Source organism: Polypterus senegalus, chromosome 7 (genome assembly GCF_016835505.1).
Source record: "Polypterus senegalus isolate Bchr_013 chromosome 7, ASM1683550v1, whole genome shotgun sequence".
NCBI classification, from domain to species: domain Eukaryota; kingdom Metazoa; phylum Chordata; class Cladistia; order Polypteriformes; family Polypteridae; genus Polypterus; species Polypterus senegalus.
In genome coordinates, this window is record NC_053160.1 from 181,838,941 (window position 1) to 181,857,953 (window position 19,013).

General features: G+C 41.2%; 2 protein-coding genes across 3 annotated transcripts in view; both read right to left on the bottom strand.

The window, feature by feature from the left end:
- Positions 1-1,574, bottom strand: part of dym (dymeclin) — a 462,962-nt gene extending 461,388 nt beyond the window's left edge. The window contains exon 1 of one of the 2 annotated variants that reach the window (XM_039759679.1): positions 1,404-1,574. The gene's annotated coding sequence lies outside the window, so the exon portion shown is untranslated. The remainder of the gene's footprint in view (positions 1-1,403) is intronic. The other variant, XM_039759677.1, reaches the window with a different exon arrangement.
- Positions 1,575-1,658: 84 nt separating this feature from the next.
- On the bottom strand, positions 1,659-12,330 carry LOC120533048 (UPF0729 protein C18orf32 homolog). The gene is made up of 3 exons (XM_039759680.1): positions 12,216-12,330; positions 5,180-5,394; positions 1,659-2,186 (listed from the first exon to the last, which is right to left on the bottom strand). The coding sequence occupies exons 2-3, from the start codon at positions 5,357-5,359 to the stop codon at positions 2,106-2,108; spliced, it is 261 nt and encodes an 86-aa protein (XP_039615614.1). The 5' UTR covers positions 5,360-5,394; positions 12,216-12,330; the 3' UTR covers positions 1,659-2,105.
- Between the last annotated feature and the right edge of the window lie 6,683 nt (positions 12,331-19,013).

The following is a 19,013-nucleotide window of genomic DNA, read 5'->3' on the forward strand; positions in this document are numbered from 1 at the left end:
TGTACTTGGTCTGAACAAAACATGTGCTATTAATTACAATGTCAATTATTTTTTTGAGGTATGTTTTATAATGTCAGGATGTTCAACTGCTAAATAAAAGTCATATCTGTGATTATTTTTTTTTTTTGCAACAAATTAAAACAGCTGAATGAACATCCTCCAAGAGTAAGATTCCATCATCTTTGCCAGGGTTTGTATACAAAGGCAACACAAAGACGTATAACTTTGTGAGATTACCACAGGCAAAAAGTTACAAGATCTAATAAGTTATCTTTCACTCTACTTCTTACATAAAAGTGGGTTTAGAGTTAAAACAAAGTCAAAGGATGCCTTCAGCGTACATCTTCCATAAACTGTTAAAGATGGTGGAACATATCTAATGATACAGCCAGCCATGTCATGGAAGTCATTAACCCCTTGTAGACAATTGTCATCAAATTGCTTCAAACCACTTCCGGCCTGAATGCAGCCAAGGCAGAGTATGTATCCCGTTAATGCCGGCTGACGCATATTCGATACACGCCAAGGAGCACTGGTCACACCATCTAGCAGTCATAGTGGAAACTACATCCACCTGATGGAAGCAAAGTGTTGGTGTGACCATGCACATGGATTTTGGCTGCTAATTTTGAGAAATTGTCCAAATTTGAGGCAAGTTGTGCTAAGATAAAAATACTTACCAGCTTATTGTTTGCTTGTGTGCTATATTCAAAATTAACAATCTCTACTTAATTTAGCATCTGCTTGACAGCAAAAACACAAATAATTTCTTTTTTTATAGAATTGTAAATAAATTTAGGCAACAAGGGGTTAAGTCTGATGATTGCCATGCATGATTGTGTAATGGCTAAGCAATACAAGACCCCTTTTAAGGTGCACCCCGTTGTATAAAAACACTGTTCTCACATAATCCCAACATACAGACTGTTAAACTAATTCAAGAGCAATTTCACAAATACCAGGATGAGTTTCAGTGGCCAACCCTTCCCCAGATCCCAACATCATGGAACCTATATGGAAGGTTCTGGATCACAGAGCACAAATTAGATTTCTACCATTTTCATTCTTCTTTTAGAACAATAGCACAACATCCCACTACACACAGAACATGTCTGTCAGTACTTTAAGAAGGACTGGAGCTGTTATGAAGGCCGAATTGTTTAACTCTTCATTAGGTTCTTGATATTAATATACTTTTGTGTGTTTGTTATTTTCACATCCATTATGTGTGTAATGCATAATTTAACAAAAGGCTTGAATTGTAATTGTGTTGTAGCTCCTGAAACACAACACTGCCCTCTAGTGGATATTTAGAGCATAAGCTGATCCGCAAAAAGAAACTAAATCACTCTGTTATATTCATTTAAAGAATGAAAAGTTAAGTGGTGTGACAGGTTAAGTACCTGGAAAAAGTCACTCCAAGAGCCATTTGTGACAGGCTCCCACAAAGCATACAGCTCAATATGTCATCTTCTCTCCACTCCAGCTAATTCTTACTGCAGTTGCTTCAAGTGCTGACCTTCGACAGGTTCACTCTAAAGAGGCAACAGTAGATGGCAGAGTGCCCATTGTAAGAAGCAGCAAACAGGACAAAAAATAAATAAATAAATAATACATGAAGAGGTTAAAAAGACAAAATGACGCTTCTAAATCTTGCATTACTTATCTTATCAGCTCTCTTTTATTTAAATAGAAACTCAAATGTTTCAGAATTATGATCCCTATCAGGAATGTGAGAACCTGCTCGGTTAATAATAGATCTATTGCATAATATCGTCCTGCAAGATTCTAAGCAGAAAATATGTATGACATTATCACAGTACTGTACATAAATAATATTAACATAAGCCAGAAAATGCTAAACCAAATTTTAAATGTGCAAAGACAAATTAAATTAATATGAACTGCAAGAAACAAATGTGCAGCCAGCCAACTGATCAAAAACAGTTCAGAGTGTTCAGAGGATTCAAAATGAAGTGACATTAGTGTGGAAATAACATAACGAAAAGAGGGTGTTATATAATTCCTTAAGATATGAAAATAGTATGAAATTAAAAACTATCATGTTCTCATCATATGTTCTTCATAGCCAAGTCCTCTTCGTTTTAATTTGTCTTTTTGTCTGAAACTTCAGCAGTAGTTCTTGTGCCAAATCCCTTTGCATCTCCACTGCATGGACACTCCGTCTAGAAGGAAACAAAACAAACAGGAAAATAAAAAAAAATTAAAAAAAAAAGATGAAGGGGTCAGTTTAATTTCCATCATTATATTCAAAACAATGTCATCATTCTGAGGAGTGATGAAATAAAAAACAAAACGACATACATACACAGTATATACAGTGCCATGAAAAAATGTTTGCTTATTCACTATTTCTGATCTCTAAACAAATTACGCATAATGCAAAACACAAGTTGTGGCCAAAAGTGCTGAGAATGACCCACGTGTTGGTGTTCACAAAGTTTGCTGCTTCAGTGTTGTTAGAACTTTTTGTCAGATGTTCCTATGGTGTACTGAAGTACAATTACAAGCACTTCATAAGTTTCAGAGGCTTTTATTGACAATGACGTGAAGTTTATGTGCAGAGTCAATATTTGCAGTGTTGGCCCTTCTTTCTTTTTCAAGACCCCTGCAATTCACCGTGGCAGGCTGTGAGTCAACTTCTGGGACAAATCCTGACTGATGGCAGCCCATTCTTACATCATCAATGCTTGGAGTTTGTCAGAATTCATAGGTATTTGTTTGTCCAACCGCTCTCAATGGGATTAAAGTCTGGGGAGTTTCCTGGCCATGGACCCAAACTTTCAATGTTTTGTTCCCCGAGCCTCTTAGTTCTCACTTTTGCCTTATGGCCCGGTGCTCCATCATGCTGGCAAAGGCATTGTGGGTCACCAAACTGTTCTTGGATGGTTGGTAGAAGTTGCTGTCGCTTTATGTTTTGGTCCCTTTCTTTATTCATGGCTGCGTTCTTAGGCCAAATTGTGAGTAAGCCCACTGCCTTGGCTGAGAAGCAATCCCACACATGAAGGGTCTCAGGGTGCTTTACTGTTGGCGTGACACAGGACTAATGGTAGCACTCACTTTTTCTTCTCCAGACAATCTTTTTTCCAGATGCCCCAAACAATCGGCCCTTCTTGACACCAGGCCATCCTCCAAAAGTCTTCACCTTACTCACATCTGCCTGCTGTCATTCCTGAGCAAGCTCTGCACTGGTGGTGCCTGCAGCTGCATCAACTTTAGGAGATGGTCCTGGCACTTGCTAGACTTTCTTAGGTGCCCTGAAGCCTTCTTCACAACAATTGGACCTCTCTATTCAAACTCAATCATCCTGACAGAGTGATCTCCAGCCTTGTCCTCGTCACACACTGTCACCCGTGTTAGCGAGAGGATCACTGAAATAACATCAGCAGGTCCTTTGGTAGCAGGGCTGGTATGTAGTGGTTTTTTGGGATGAAGTTAATTTTCATGGCAAAGAGGGACTTTGTAATTAATTGCAATTCATCTGATCGCTTTGCAAAACATTCTGGAGTAGATGCAAATTGGCATCATACAAACTGAGGCAGCAAACTTTGTAAAAATTCATATTTGTATCATTTTCAAAACGTTTGGCCACAACTGTATAAAAAGCAAGTAAGCAAAATCTACTTGAATGCAAAAAACTCAGTCCTGTGTGTCAAGGCCTGCTAATGTAGAGGCACTTTTGTTTTATAAACCGAGCAAGCCAGAGTTCCCCTGTCAATTCAAACATAGTTAAACTGCATTCAAAATATTATTGAAATGTTTAAAATTGTAAATTGTGATGACTTGACTTCACACTTCATTCCGTTCATATGCATTTCCAGAGAGAGTTTTAGGAGAATTGTCAGCTTACAATAGCCGTACCACATGCACTTCAGAAGAGGTCATTCACATGACCTCTTCTTCATGACATAAGCAAGTTCGGGCCTGGCCAGTACGTGGAAGGGAGACCATCTAGGAAAGCTTGGGTTGCTGCTGGAAGAGATGTTGGTGAGGCAGCAGGGGGGGGCTCTTACCCTGTGGTCTGAATGTGGATCCCAATGTACCAGTGCAGTGATGTGGACAGTGTGTTGTAAAAATGTCGCCATCCTTTATATGAGACATAAAAACGAGCTCCTGACTCTCTATGGTTATAAAAGATCCCTGGGTGTCCTTCATAAAAAGTAAGGTGTATCTCAATGTCCAGGCTAAATTGCCCAATCATCGCCTGTCTATAATTGGTTAACTCTCTTTCACCCCTTCACCACCTAACAGCTAAGGTGTGGTGTACTGTAGTGGTGCAAAAAATGGCTGCCGTCGCACCATCCAGATGGATGCCACACATTAGTGGTGGTGGTTGAAGTAACTCCCCACTCAACACGAAAAGTGCTTTGAATAGTCAGAAAAGCACTATATAAATGTAAAGAGTAATAATTATTATTAATGCTATTGATTTGCTACCTGACTTGGGGAAAAAAAAAAAAAACATTTAAATTAGCTCTTTTATTTCTGAAAATAAAATCTAAAGGAATTGTGTTAAGTAGATATCACACTGCTCCAAGTACAATGTGGCCACCTAGTACTTTTTAATCTGCTGAAATGATTATTACATTTATTTAATGTCAATCCATTCATCCACTTTCCAAACCTGCTATATCCGGAGCAGGGTTGCAAGGAAGCCGGAGCCTATCCCAGAGCGCCAAGGGCACAAAGTTTGCATATATTTAAATGAAACGAGAGCATTGCATTATGTCCCAACTACGTGTAGCCTGTCCGACTGCGGTGGGCAGGCACCCTGCCCGGGGTTTGTTTCCTGCATGCAAACCGTTTTGTTTGGGATTGGCTCCAGCAGACCCCCGTGAACCTGTAGTTAGGATATAGTGGGTTGGATAATGGATGGATAGATATCATATCCAAATTTTCCAACTAAGAAGCCACTACCTATAAGGGTGTTCGCCTGAAATTTTCCACTCGGAAACTCCATTTTTAAAATCGCCCATAACAGCAGCATTCATTAAACCATATTTTGGATGCCACCATCAGAAAGAAAAGAAAATCACCCAATTGTGAATACCACCAAAATCTAAATGTGGCATTCATCAAGACATCTCTGATGATATTCTCCCCAATTTATTTAACTTACCCAAAACCATTACAATACCATCAAGGAATTAAAAAATACCTTGCATAGGCCATTGCTTTGTTCATCTAGCGGTTTCTTTTCAGGTCCCGTGTCTTGAACAGACTTCTTGGTCCAAAACCGGCTGATAAATGGAGAAATTAGTGGGTAGATGTAGGGCTCTAAAAATTTCTTATAAACCCAGAGGAGGACAGGAATGACGATGCAGGGGATGCAAACCATCTCTGAATTGTGCTAAAAACCTCCAAAATGTGGCTCTGGAAAATGAGATACAAAGATTAGAGAAGATACACAACTAAACAATACAGGTGCTGGTCATAAAATTAGAATATCATGACAAAGTTGATTTATTTCAGTAATTCCATTCAAAAAGTGATACTTGTATATTAGATTCATTCATTACACACAGACCGATGTATTTCAAATGTTTATTTCTTTTTCTTTTTGATGATTATAACTGACAACTAATGAAAGTCTCAAATTCTGTATCTCGGAAATTTAGAATATCAATTAAGACCAATTGGGTTGGCACCCTGCCCAGGATTGGTTCCTGCCCTGTGCCCTGTGTTGGCTGGGATTGGCTGCAGCAGACCCCTGTGACCCTGTATTTGGATTCAGCGGGTTAGAAAATGGATGGATGGATGGATTAAGACCAATGCAAAAAAAGGATTTTTAGAAATGTTGGCCAACTGAAAGGTATGAACATGAAAAGTATGAGCCTGTACAGCACTCAATATTTAGTTGGGGCTCCTTTGGCCCGGATTACTGCAGCAATGCGGTGTGGCATGGAGTCGATCAGTCTGTGGCACTGCTCAGGTGTTATAAGAGCCCATGTTAATCTGATAGTGGCCTTCAGCTCTTCTGAATTGTTGGGTCTGGCGTATTGCATCTTCCTCTTCACAATACCCCATTGATTTTCTATGGGGTTAAGGTCAGGCGAGTTTGCTGGCCAATCAAGAACAGGGATACCATGGTCCTTATACCAGGTACTGGTAGCTTTGGCACTGTGTGCAGGTGCCAGGTCCTGTTGGAAAATGAAATCTGCATCTCCATAAAGTTCGTCAGCAGTAGGAAGCGTGAAGTGCTCTAAAACTTCCTGGTAGACGGCTGCGTTGAACCTTGGACCTCAGAAAACACAATGGACCAACACCAGCAGATGACATGGCACCCCAAACCATCACTGACTGTGGAAACTTTACACTGGACCTCAAGCAACGTGGATTCTGTGCCTCTCCTCTCTTCCTCCAGACTCTGGGACCTTGATTTCCAAAGGAAATGCAAAATTTACTTTCATCAGAGAACATAATTTTGGACCACTCAGCAGCAGTCCAGTCCTTTTTGGCTTTTGCCCAGGCGAGACGCTTCTGACGCTGTCTCTTGTTCAAGAGTGGCTTGACACAAGGAATGCGACAGCTGAAACCCATGTCTTTCATACGTCTGTGCCTGGTGGTTCTTGAAGCACTGACTCCAGCAGCAGTCCACTCTTTGTGAATCTGCCCACAGTTTTCAATGGGTTTTGGATATCCCTATGCCTATCCCAAGCGGTTATCCCTATTGCTTGTACACTTTTGTCTACCACATCTTATCCTTCCCTTCGCCTCTCTATTAATGTGCTTGGACACAGAGCTCTGTGAACAGCCAGCCTCTTTAGCAATGACCTTTGGTGTCTTACCCTCCTTGTGCCAGGTGTCAATGGTCGTCTTTTGGACAACTGTCAAGTCAGCAGTCTTCCCCATGATTGTGTAGCCTACAGAACTCGACTGAGAGACCATTTAAAGGCTTTTGCAGGTGTTTGGAGTTAATTAGCTGATTAGAGTGTGGCACCAGGTGTCTTCAATATTGAACCTTTTCACAATATTCAAATTTTCCGAGATACTGAATTTGGGACTTTCATTAGTTGTCAGTTATAATCATCAAAATTAAAAGAAATAAACATTTGAAATACATCAGTCTGTGTGTAATGAATGAATCTAATATACAAGTTTCACTTTTTGAATGTAATTACTGAAAAATCAACTGATATTCTAATTTTATGACCAGCACCTGTATATGATAACATTTCTAGAAAATAACAAATGTTTAAATAAAACTCAGTAACCCTGTTAAAGGTGCAGAAATTTGAATGCCTTAAAAAGCTGTCAGCACAGAGCAATAAGCATCGTGGTGTTGACTCATGGGTCTGTAGGCTGGCACATGGAGGAGTTTGGCGACAACAGCCCTCCAGTGCTTTAAAAAGTGTGTTATGAGGAGGCCCTTGCAAGCCAGAACAACACAAAGGAGGTGAGAACAAACTAAAATAGAACCTTTGTTACGAACATTTTATGGAAGGTTGCACAGAGAAATCAAAGTAAAAACTGTAAAGAAAGGTAAAGCAACAAAGCGTGCTGCACCTTCGGGCCTACTGTAACATATTTTTAGGTGCAGTGCACCACCCCAATACAACACCTACAACTCCTTTACCTCCCATCTCTATCCAGACCCTGGGCTTCCTCTTCCTTATGTCAGCTGAGCATTTATTCAACTCTCCAAACTGACTTGAGGCAGTTTTACACCCAAATTTGAGGATACTTCTGGTGTTGTTTAAAGAATCACTTCCAGGTTCAGAAACCGATCAAAACTGAGGCCGCAGTGCATTCCTGGGCATTCCATTAGCATTAAGGGTGTCCTCACACTAGGCCCGCTTGTTCTGTACGGTAACCAAACACGATTGCGTCCCACTACCCATACTACCCTGCACTCTCACAGCGCTTTAGGTTCTGGGCTGGCGAACATTTTCGTCATGGCCATGTGACTGCTTGTAAAGCCAAAACAAGACCGGAACACAGAGTGACAGCATGCATGTCAAAACGGTTTGACTTATTTTGTGGTTGTCTTGGAGTCGTGTAGGGCAGTGTGACGCTCTGACCTCTTACAGATTTATTTAGTGTGGAGCACAGTGTTTTGCTGTTAATCGTGCTGCACGTGCAGAAAGATTTTTATGGAGACAAATGATGCTAAGGAAGGAATTTGCAGCTTTTCTTGCCAACTACACTTCGCATTCATGTGTCAGGTGAGATGTATTTAACTCAAATGGCATTGAATGAAATAAGAATTGCATTATCTGACTCGTCGGATCATTGACGTCGTATCTGTTCTCCATGCTTGGGCACGTTTAGCGATCACCCTGATCCCGAATGCTCCTGAACCACGCTTGGGCCCACCTCTTCCAAGCAGAATATTAGACTTCCTTCAAAACTTCTTCAGCAAAACATAAAAGATTCTGGTATAATAAACTGGTCACCAGGATGAGCACTTGTCCCCCATGGCTGCCTTATCTGTGCCCATATTTCCATCTCAACCACTTTCTGTACGAAGTTTAACTGTTCTCCCTGCTGCCTGCACAGGTTTACCTCTCACATCCCAGAATATGCATGTCAGGTAAACAATCGAGTCTTAAGCGACTCCATATAATGGACTGTGGGGATGTGCAGGAGTTGCTGTTTGAAAGCATGAGGTCCAATCCAGGATCGGGGTCTGCAGTGTATCTGATGCTAGGCCTTAACTAGGATCAGTAATATGGCGCTTTTCCACTACATAGTACGGCACAGCACGGTTCAGTACAGCTCACCTTGGTTCGGCTCAGTTCGGCTCGGTTTGCATTTCGACTGCAGTTTAGTACCGCTTTAGAGTGGGCGGGATTATTCACGTGTCGTTATAGTTGCGCCGCCTCTACTGCCGTGACACCATGGAACTTTTACAACAACACGCAGACAACGACAACACTTTAGCTCGACGACGCGCAAGGGTAAGCATCTAAAAAAAGCACGTCACTAGCTAACTTTTATCACTGTTGCAAAGCATAAAATGAACTTAGCTGTCAGTGGAACATTAAAATGCGGATTCTGTATATTACAGATCTTCCACATTTTGCAAAAAAGTCGCCGCAACAGGCCAACTGTTTGGACATTTAACCGTGCTTCAGAGTGGTGGGATGTGATTGTTCCCGGTTTTACAAACACTCAGTGGCTGGAGAACTTTCGAATGTCTGAAGAAACATTCATCCACTTATGCAACAAACTGCGTCCAGCGATGGAGAGACGGGACACAAACTTCCGCGTGTGTACCTTTAAAGAAAAGAATAGCCAGTGACGCAGTAATGACGATTTTCTCCGGCCAATCAGTGACCAGCAGAGTTTACAAGTCACGTTTTGGTAACGGTTCGGTGTGCTTGGAACCTTGGCTGAGGTGGTACTAAAAAAAAAGGACCAGGTACCAGGTACTGTTCCCAGTGGAAAACGCCCCAAAAGTGAGCTGAACTGAACCGTGTCGTGCCATACTATGCAGTGGAAAAGCGCCATTAGATTTTCTAATAACTCTTGTAATTCATTTTCCATTAAATTTCTCTTCATTCAGTACAAACCTACTAGTTCATTTTTATGATACACAATGGATGGTCAGAAAATTAAGAGTACACCTTATGAGAAGGATTTAGGAGTCATAGTGGACCTAAGCTATCAACTTCCCAACAGTGTTCAGAAGCCATTAAGAAGGCTAACAGAATGTCGGGTTATATAGCGCCTTGATGTGTGGAGTTCAAGTCCAAGGAGGTTCTGCTCAACCTTTATAATGCACTGGTGAGGCCTCATCTTGAGTCCTGTGTGCAGTTTTGGTCCCCAGGCTACAAAAAGGACACAGCAGCGCTAGAAAAGGTCCAGAGAAGAGCGGCTAGGCTGAGTCCAGGGCTACAGGGGATGAATTCTGAGGAAAGATTAAAAGAGCTGAGCCTTTACAGTTTAAGAAAAAGAAGATTAAGAGGTGACCTGACTGAAGTGTTTAAAATTATGAAGGGAATTAGTCCAGTGGATCGAGACTTGTATTTTAAAATGAGTTCATGAAGAACACGGGGACACAGTTGGAAACTTGTGAAGGGTAAATTTCGCACAAACATTAGGAAGTTTTTCTTTACACAAAGAACGATAGACACTTGGAATAAGCTACCAAGTAGTGTGGTAGACAGTAAGACGTTAGGGACTTTCAAAACTCGACTTGATGTTTTTTTGGAGGAAACAAGTGGATAGGACTGGCGAGCTTTGTTGGGCCGAATGGCCTGTTCTCGTCTAGAGTGTTCTGATAAATTGAAATCATTATGATTATTCTGGCGTCTTTATCCGAGGCAACTTCCAACTTTTGAGATAAAATTGGTTGCTTTTCTTTACTTTTATCTAATTATTTTATTTGAAGATGATCGTGGTGAAAAAGGAGCTGAGCCGAAAGGCAAAGCTCTCAATTTACTTGTTGATCTACGCTCCTACCCTCACCTATGGTCATGAGCTGTGGGTAGAGACAGAAAGAATGAGATCGCGAATACAAGCGGCTGAAATGAGTTTCCTCTGCAGGGTGTCTGGGTGAGAAGCTCGGAGTAGAGCCACTGCTCCTCCGCATCGAGAGGAGTCAGATAAGGTGGCTTGGGCATCTGATCAGGATGCCTCCCTGGTGAGGCACGTCTAACCGGGAGGAGGCCCCGGGGAAGACCCAGGACACGCTGGAGGGACTATGTCTCTTGGCTGGCCTGGGAACGCCATAGGGATTCCCCAGGAAGAGCTAGAAGAAGTGGCGCGGGGAGAGGAAAGTCTGGGCATCTCTGCTCAAGCTGCTGCCCCTGCGACCTGATCTCGGATAAGCGGAAGAGGATGGATGGATGGAAATTACCATTGTATACAATCAAGTTGAATTTATACAACAAATGACTGCATAAAACTAGGAAAAGAAAAATGAAAAGAAAAAATCTATATCAGAACGTGAAAAAAGTAAAGCAACAAAACAGAATTCAACTGTTCAACCCGCTTTAGTCCTGAACAGGTTTGCTGGGGTCTGCTGGCACCTATCGCAGCTAGCATAAGGCACAAGGCAGGAAGAAACCCTGGACAGGGCACCAGTCCATCACAGGGTAAACACACACACACACCAATCACCAATTTAGGATCGCCAATTCACCTAACTTGCAAGTCTTTGGACTGTGGGAAGAAACCGGAGCACCCGGAAGAAACCCACGCAGACACGGGGAGAACATTCAATCTCCACACAGGAAGGACCTGGAATCTAAACCCTGGTCTCCTTACTGCGAAGAAGAAGCATTACCACTGCACAACCGTGGCGCCCCCCAATATACTTATTCTAAAACTGTATTAATAAAATCTTGCCATATTTTTAAAAAAAGCGCATCTAAGCAAGAATTTGATTTTTTCCAATTTCAGATAGTATAGCACATCAGTTACCCACTGACTTGTTCAAGGTGGGCTGGAGTTTGTCCTGATTAAGCAAGACAAGTCTACGTGCTGGTAGTGCGGTGAAGGCAATGACAATCAATGTGTCCTTCTCCACTTTAAGCCAATCACCACGACTGTTAATGCATTAGAAGGGATTGTGACACCAGGGCTGTATGATAAGTATTCAAAAATTGTTGTCCAAAGTGATGTTAATTTGGTGCATTCATTTTTCAATGGGAGTACAGACAGGTGAACTTGTTTATGGTCACACAGTGTTAGGAGTGAGATTTGAACCCACACCCCTCTGAGTTTATAGTCCAAATGTTTAACCACTACGCCACACTACCCACATAATAAAAATGAATCCACGAGTGTCTAAGTTACAAAATAACACATATAAACATACTAAAAAAAATGTCGCTTTTTGTTTCTTTATAAAGAGATTCTGTTGTATGGACGATACAGGATATTATGTAATGCATTGCACTGGGGCTTGCAGAAAATATTGCCTCATTTCTCTTTTACGGTCTTACTTTAAGGCTTTGTATTTCTGATTACAGCTGAAAAATAGAGTTAGAACGGAAGCCGTATTCCCTTAATTCAGACAATTATAGGGCGTGCCGCTAGAAAGCCCACAGTACAGTACAGTACAGTAACAATAACCCGGCAGTCGTGTCACCTGCAAAGAGCGGTTCGAAAACTTCGCAACTATCCTTTACTGAAATATCGTATTAATACAAAAATACTCAAAGGCTTACAAATACAAAATCCAGACTAAATAATGAAAAGGGAGCAGAAGTCACGAAGGCGACATTAATAAAATTCACACTAACCTGTTATTTCGCTGCTGAGGAACAACAAACACCTGACACGAAAGAACGCTAAAAATCCGCCCTGCACTTCCGCTTCCGAGTTAAAACGCAAGAGGGGCGTAGCTAATGAAGTGCGTTATATTGATTGGCTAAGATGAAAACGTCACGTGCGATGACGAAATAACCTGTCCAATCAGGTCATCGTATTGCGTATTTGTAACAATACGAGGAAATAATGCAGTACTTATTTATAGTATACTAAATATATAAATTATTTCGAGTGAATTTCACATTTACAAATCAAAATGGCCCAATAATTCAATTAAGTTTATGTTAGTATATCGCTCTTCACTGAATGCAGTAACAGAGCGCAGTGACAAGTTATCAGGTAAATTGCAAGAATAAATGTAACAAACAGAATTAGTACAACTCTTTCGGGAAGTTTAATGTTAAGTTAAATTCTATTTATATTCTATAAACGGTCTGAAAACTGCTAACGCGAAGAAAATTTTAGAATGTGTGAAAAAGGTAAATAATTTGGTTAAATTTAATGTTACCAATGGATGTTATTAAGTGTACGAAATATGTTTTTTTCTTTCTTAGTTAAGAAACCCCCCGTTGTATTTTAAACTAGATAGATAGATACTTTATTAATCCCAAGGGAAAATTCATATAACTACTCGTCGCAGAAAAGCCCCTTACGCTATCAATAATAACGTGTATTAAGTGATCAGCATTATAACTCCCATCTTAATTTTCTAATCATTAGGCATGTCATTCAGTAAAATACCGCTAATCTTATAATGACGCTTAAGAAGGTTGACTGGCAGGTGAATCATTTAACGGTCAAAAACTGTCAGAACCATCGACCAGTGATCAGTTTGAAACAGTGAAATTAATGCAATCAGCAATTAATATTCCATTATTTTTTAATATTTACGAATTACAATTTCCTCATTATTACAGACCATGCTAGTATATTGGAAGAAGTACTGTTGAATATACAAAATGTCAGTTTGTACACATTTCCTATACCTTTATACAACTAACATAACTGACCATTAAAAAAAAAAAGGTTTTTGCTTATAAGGAAATTGAATGATAACTTAAGTAGTATACATGTTGGCTGGGGGAGAAGGAAAGGTTGCTTTTGTGACGTTCTTCAGAGCAATGCCATAGGGGATCCATGTTTGGCTCCCAACAGAACCATCCACATGAAGGTTCCAGAAAGAGCTTTTTATTTAGATCTCTAACATACTCCATAAATAATCATGACTAGACACTAACAGATTTTGAAATTCCAATGTGCTTGTGATTTCGAAAGGACTCGCGCTGCATATAACGACACCGTCTAAGTTCAGGTTCCTTCATCTTCAGTATCCTGCTATACCCGACTGACTGTACATTAAAAATGTCTGTTTTGTCCTTATATCAGGAACCTTTTCATATCCAAAGAACCCTTCACAGAATTAAAATTGTTCTTTCTCAAGTAACGGTTCTATGATGAGCCACACGACCCAGTAAAACGCCATTAAAGAACTGTAATTTCGAAGAGTGTAGCTTGTGCTACAGGGTTGCCAGTTTATCAAAAAAACATCCATCCATCTTCCAACCCGCTGAATCCGAACACTGGGTCAGGAACCAATCCCGGGCAGGGTGCCAACCCACCGCAGGACACACACAAAACACACACTAGGGACAATTTAGAATCGCCAAACCTGCATGTCTTTGGACTGTGGGAGAAAACCAACACAGACGTGGGGAGAACATGCAAACTCCATGCTGGGAGGACCCGGGAAGCGAACCCAGGTCTCCTTACTGTGAGGCAGCAGCGCTACCCACTGCGCCACCCTCAAATAAATGTTGTATTTCTTTTTCTTCACTTGTAGGCAAACACAAACAATACTTTCCTCTTTGTCTCCTCCACTCCACTCCTCTCCAGCAAGCTTTGTCTCCCTCCTCCCAACTAGCTTCTGGAGTGGTGGCTGCTGGCTCCTTTTATAGCCCACCCGGAAGTGCTCCAGGGGTGTGATGACCCATTTCCGGCTGTACTCTCAGGTGTGGTGGAGGAACCGCCCACACAGGCTCAGGAACCACTGCAGCACCCCCTGGTGGTGGCCACGGACCCCAACAGGCTTGAGTTACAAAATCCCATGCCCGTGGCCCCCATGCAACCCAGGGGGGGCTGCCATATAGCGTTCCGGGGGAGGTACTGTCCTGACCAGGCTTGCTCCCCTGGTCCATAGCATAAAGGGGCATCCCGGCCAGGCAAGAACCCTGGCCATCTGTGACAAAGTATATAGATTGAAAAGAACATGTATGGAATGTTATTTGATTTTAATAAAATTAATGTTTAAAAAAAAACAAAACAGCAGCACACCCAGAACAGATCCTTGTAGTGCACCATATAAAATATCATGGGTCTCCGAATTATAATCACCACAACTAACAGAGACATTTCTACCAGTTAAGTAAGACTCGAGCCAATTTAAGACGTCACCGGAGAGGCTCACCTATGGACTAAGGCGATTTATAAGAATACTGTGATCAATGGTGTCAAATGCTGTACTCAAGTTTAAGAGAACAAGAACAGATAGACGGCTTCTGTCCGCATTAACCCACACGTCATTGACTACTTTAACCAGTGCAGTTTCTGTACTCCATTTGAAGACGACGGCTCCCACAGTGTTTAGCTGGAGTTCCAGGCTTATAGAGTTTTTGCTCAGGGCTCCTTTCCCGACTAATAAACTGCAGTAACCTTCCTTATCAAATCTTCTGGAATTTCTTTTGTTCGAGTCGTGGTGTGCTGCTTGTTGAGATGTTTCAAGTTGAATGCAGAAATTCTATTTACGTGAAGTTTAGATTCTGCAGGGCTGACAGGTAACAAGCTTTGGAGCATCTAAATGTTTACATTTAGTTTATTAGATTGAGTGACAAGGGGGCAATTTCTTTTTCACCTACAGTGGTGTGGCCTCTCTAGGTCACCTGTTGTCACTTTCATTTGCTCCAAAGCAGGTGAAGTTGATTCACAATCGCTTAGGCCTCCTAACTGAACACATTGATATCCCTGAAGCTTCATTGACTTGGTGTTAGACTGGGGTGATTAAGTGTTCCCTTCATTATTTTGGGCAAGTGTATATTATGTGCCCCCTTTTCTGATTTCCTGTTTTTATTTATTCATAACTCTTGTTTTTGAGCTCCAAACAAATTTAGTATAAATCCAAAAGGCATCCTGAGTAAACAATACACATTCTAATGAATTATTGAATACCACCTACAGTGGAGTGAAAAACTATTTGCCCCCTTCCTGATTTCTTATTCTTTTGCATGTTTGTCACACAAAATGTTTCTGATCATCAAACACATTTAACCATTAGTCAAATATAACACAAGTAAACACAAAATGCAGTTTTTAAATGATGGTTTTATTATTTAGGGAGAAAAAAAATCCAAACCTACATGGCCCTGTGTGAAAAAGTAATTGCCCCCTTGTTCAAAAATAACCTAACTGTGATGTATCACACCTGAGTTCAATTTCCGTAGCCACCCCCAGGCCTGATTACTGCCACACCTGTTTCAATCAAGAAATCACTTAAATAGGAGCTGCCTGACACAGAGAAGTAGACCAAAAGCACCTCAAAAGCTAGACATCATGCCAAGATCCAAAGAAATTCAGGAACAAATGAGAACAGAAGTAATTGAGATCTATCAGTCTGGTAAAGGTTATAAAGCCATTTCTAAAGCTTTGGGACTCCAGCGAACCACAGTGAGAGCCATTATCCACAAATGGCAAAAACATGGAACAGTGGTGAACCTTCAAAATTACCCCAAGAGCGCAGAGACGACTCATCCGAGAGGTCACAAAAGCCCCCAGGACAACGTCTAAAGAACTGCAGGCCTCACTTGCCTCAATTAAGGTCAGTGTTCACGACTCCACCATAAGATAGAGACTGGGCGAAAACGGCCTGCATGGCAGATTTCCAAGACGCAAACCACTGTTAAGCAAAAAGAACATTAGGGCTCGTCTCAATTTTGCTAAGAAACATCTCAATGATTGCCAAGACTTTTGGGAAAATACCTTGTGGACTGATGACACAAAAGTTGAACTTTTTGGAAGGCAAATGTCCCGTTACATCTGGCATAAAAGGAACACAGAATTTCAGAAAAAGAGCATCATACCAACAGTAAAATATGGTGGTGGTAGTGTGATGGTCTGGGGTTGTTTTGCTGCTTCAGGACCTGGAAGGCTTGCTGTGATAGATGGAACCATGAATTCTACTGTCTACCAAAAAATCCTGAAGGAGAATGTCCGGCCATCTGTTCGTCAACTCAAGCTGAAGCGATCTTGGGTGCTGCAACAGGACAATGACCCAAAACACACCAGCAAATCCACCTCTGAATGGCTGAAGAAAAACAAAATGAAGACTTTGGAGTGGCCTAGTCAAAGTCCTGACCTGAATCCAATTGAGATGCCATGGCATGACCTTAAAATGGCGGTTCATGCTAGAAAACCCTCAAAGCTGAATTACAACAATTCTGCAAAGATGAGTGAGCCAAAATTCCTCCAGAGCGCTGTAAAAGACTCATTGCAAGTTATCGCAAACGCTTGATTGCAGTTATTGCTGCTAAGGGTGGCCCAACCAGTTATTAGGTTCAGGGGGCAATTACTTTTTCACACAGGGCCACTTAGGTTTGGATTTTGTTTCTCCCTAAATAATAAAAACCATCATTTAAAAACTGCATTTTCTGTTTACTTGTGTTATATTTGACTAATGGTTAAATGTGTTTGATGATCAGAAACATTTTGTGTGACAAACATGCAAAAGAATAAGAAATCAGGAAGGGGGCAAATAGTTTTTCACTCCACTGTAGGTGGTATTCAATAATTCATTAGAATGTGTATTGTTTACTCAGGATGCCTTTTGGATTTATACTAAATTTGTTTGGAGCTCAAAAACAAGAGTTATGAATAAATAAAAACAGGAAATCAGAAAAGGGGGCACATAATATATATACACTTGCCCAAAATAATGAAGGGAACACTTAATCACCCCAGTCTAACACGAAGTCAATGAATCTTCAGGGATATCAATGTGTTCAGTTAGGAGGCCCTAAGCGATTGTGAATCAACTTTACCTGCTTTGGAGCAAATAAAAGTGACAACAGGTGACCTAGAGAGGTCACAGTAAGACACCCCCCCAATAAGAGACTGGTTTTGCAGGTGGCGGCCACAGACAGTTGCTCTCTCCTTATCCTTCCTGACTGATTCTTCTCCAATTTTGTGTACTGCTAGTGTCCTTGTCACTACTGGTAGCATGAGGTGGTACCTGCGGTTGTTTCAGGTTGCACAGGTAGTCCAACTCCTCCAGGATAGCACATCCAAAGTTTGTTGTGCTTCCTAACACAGTCTCAACAGCATGGAGGAGATGGGGCATTACAAGGCCATAGAAGAGCATTAATCCAGTAACAGAACCAGTATCTACTCTTTTTGTGCCAGGAGGAGCACTACTAGTCCCCTCCAGCTGGCTACTGGTGTGCATTTGTCTGACAGAACTGTCAGAAAGAATAACTACATGAAGGTAGCAAGAAGGTCCATTGTCCTGTAGTGAGACCTATGCTCATAGTCCCATCACCATTCAAATGAGAGCAGGTTCACACTGAGCACGTGACAGACAGGAAAGAGTCAATACCGGCCTTGGGTGGCAAGAGTGTGTTTGTTCCCCAGATCTGAATCCAATTGAAAACCTCTTGGATGTTATGGATCAGTGCGTTCAACATCGCCGGGTATATCCAGACTATCCAGGAGCTCACGGATACCCTGATCCAGGTGTGGGAGATGATGTCCCAGGAGAACATCCGCCACCTCATTAGGAACAACCATACGTTGGGCATACAGGCACATGGACAACACTACCTGTTGCTGTGACGAATTTCAAGAAGTTGGATCAGCCTGTGATTTCAGTTTTTGACTTTGGTATCTGGTGTGAAATTGAATCCAGCCTTCATTGGGTTGGGGATTTTCATGGACCACTGCTACATCATTATGTTTTAAACAAATTACACAGTAACTATTATTCACTTGAGAACCAATGTGGGTATTATTTTTTAGAGCAAAGTGTATATATTTACTCATTTAAGTTCTGCATCAACCTTAAATACTTGTTATATTTTTAATAAAAACAAAAAACTTGAAATACACATGGGCAGTAATAAAAGCCACAAGATGAACTGGCAGGGTAAGCTTCCAATTCATCAACTGCAGCCCTCCAAGACCAACACTAAAACGTCATCCTTATTGGCTTTCCTTGAGAGACCTTGAGATTAAGAAACATCACTCCAGAAAAACACTCTTAAACTTCACAATATTTGATATTTGATCTGCTCAGTGCTACACAGCAACAGTTCTGCCCATCACAGATGCCTTTCTGGGGGAAAATAAAGCATGCATTTGCTTTTTTGGACAAGGATATTAAAATGGAAAAGAGGTTCAAGTAACACAAAAAAGTTCAGTTTAATGAGTGTTCAATGCAGTATTTTCTTTCACATTTTATAGGCAGGCACAAATACAGCAAATACTCTGCAGGCTTCATACTGAACTTCACTAGCACTACTACTTCACAACTGATACAGTAGAAGCCCCCTCAAACCGTGCAGAAAACTCAACATTCACACTTTATGATGGAGAAATATTTGAACATCTGAGAAAAACCCAACAGGCAAGATGCTGAACACCAAGACTGCACACCACTTCCAAACTTTATTTTTTAATAGCACATAGCCACATTTGCTCACCCGGCAGTGGACTAGACATTTGTCTAG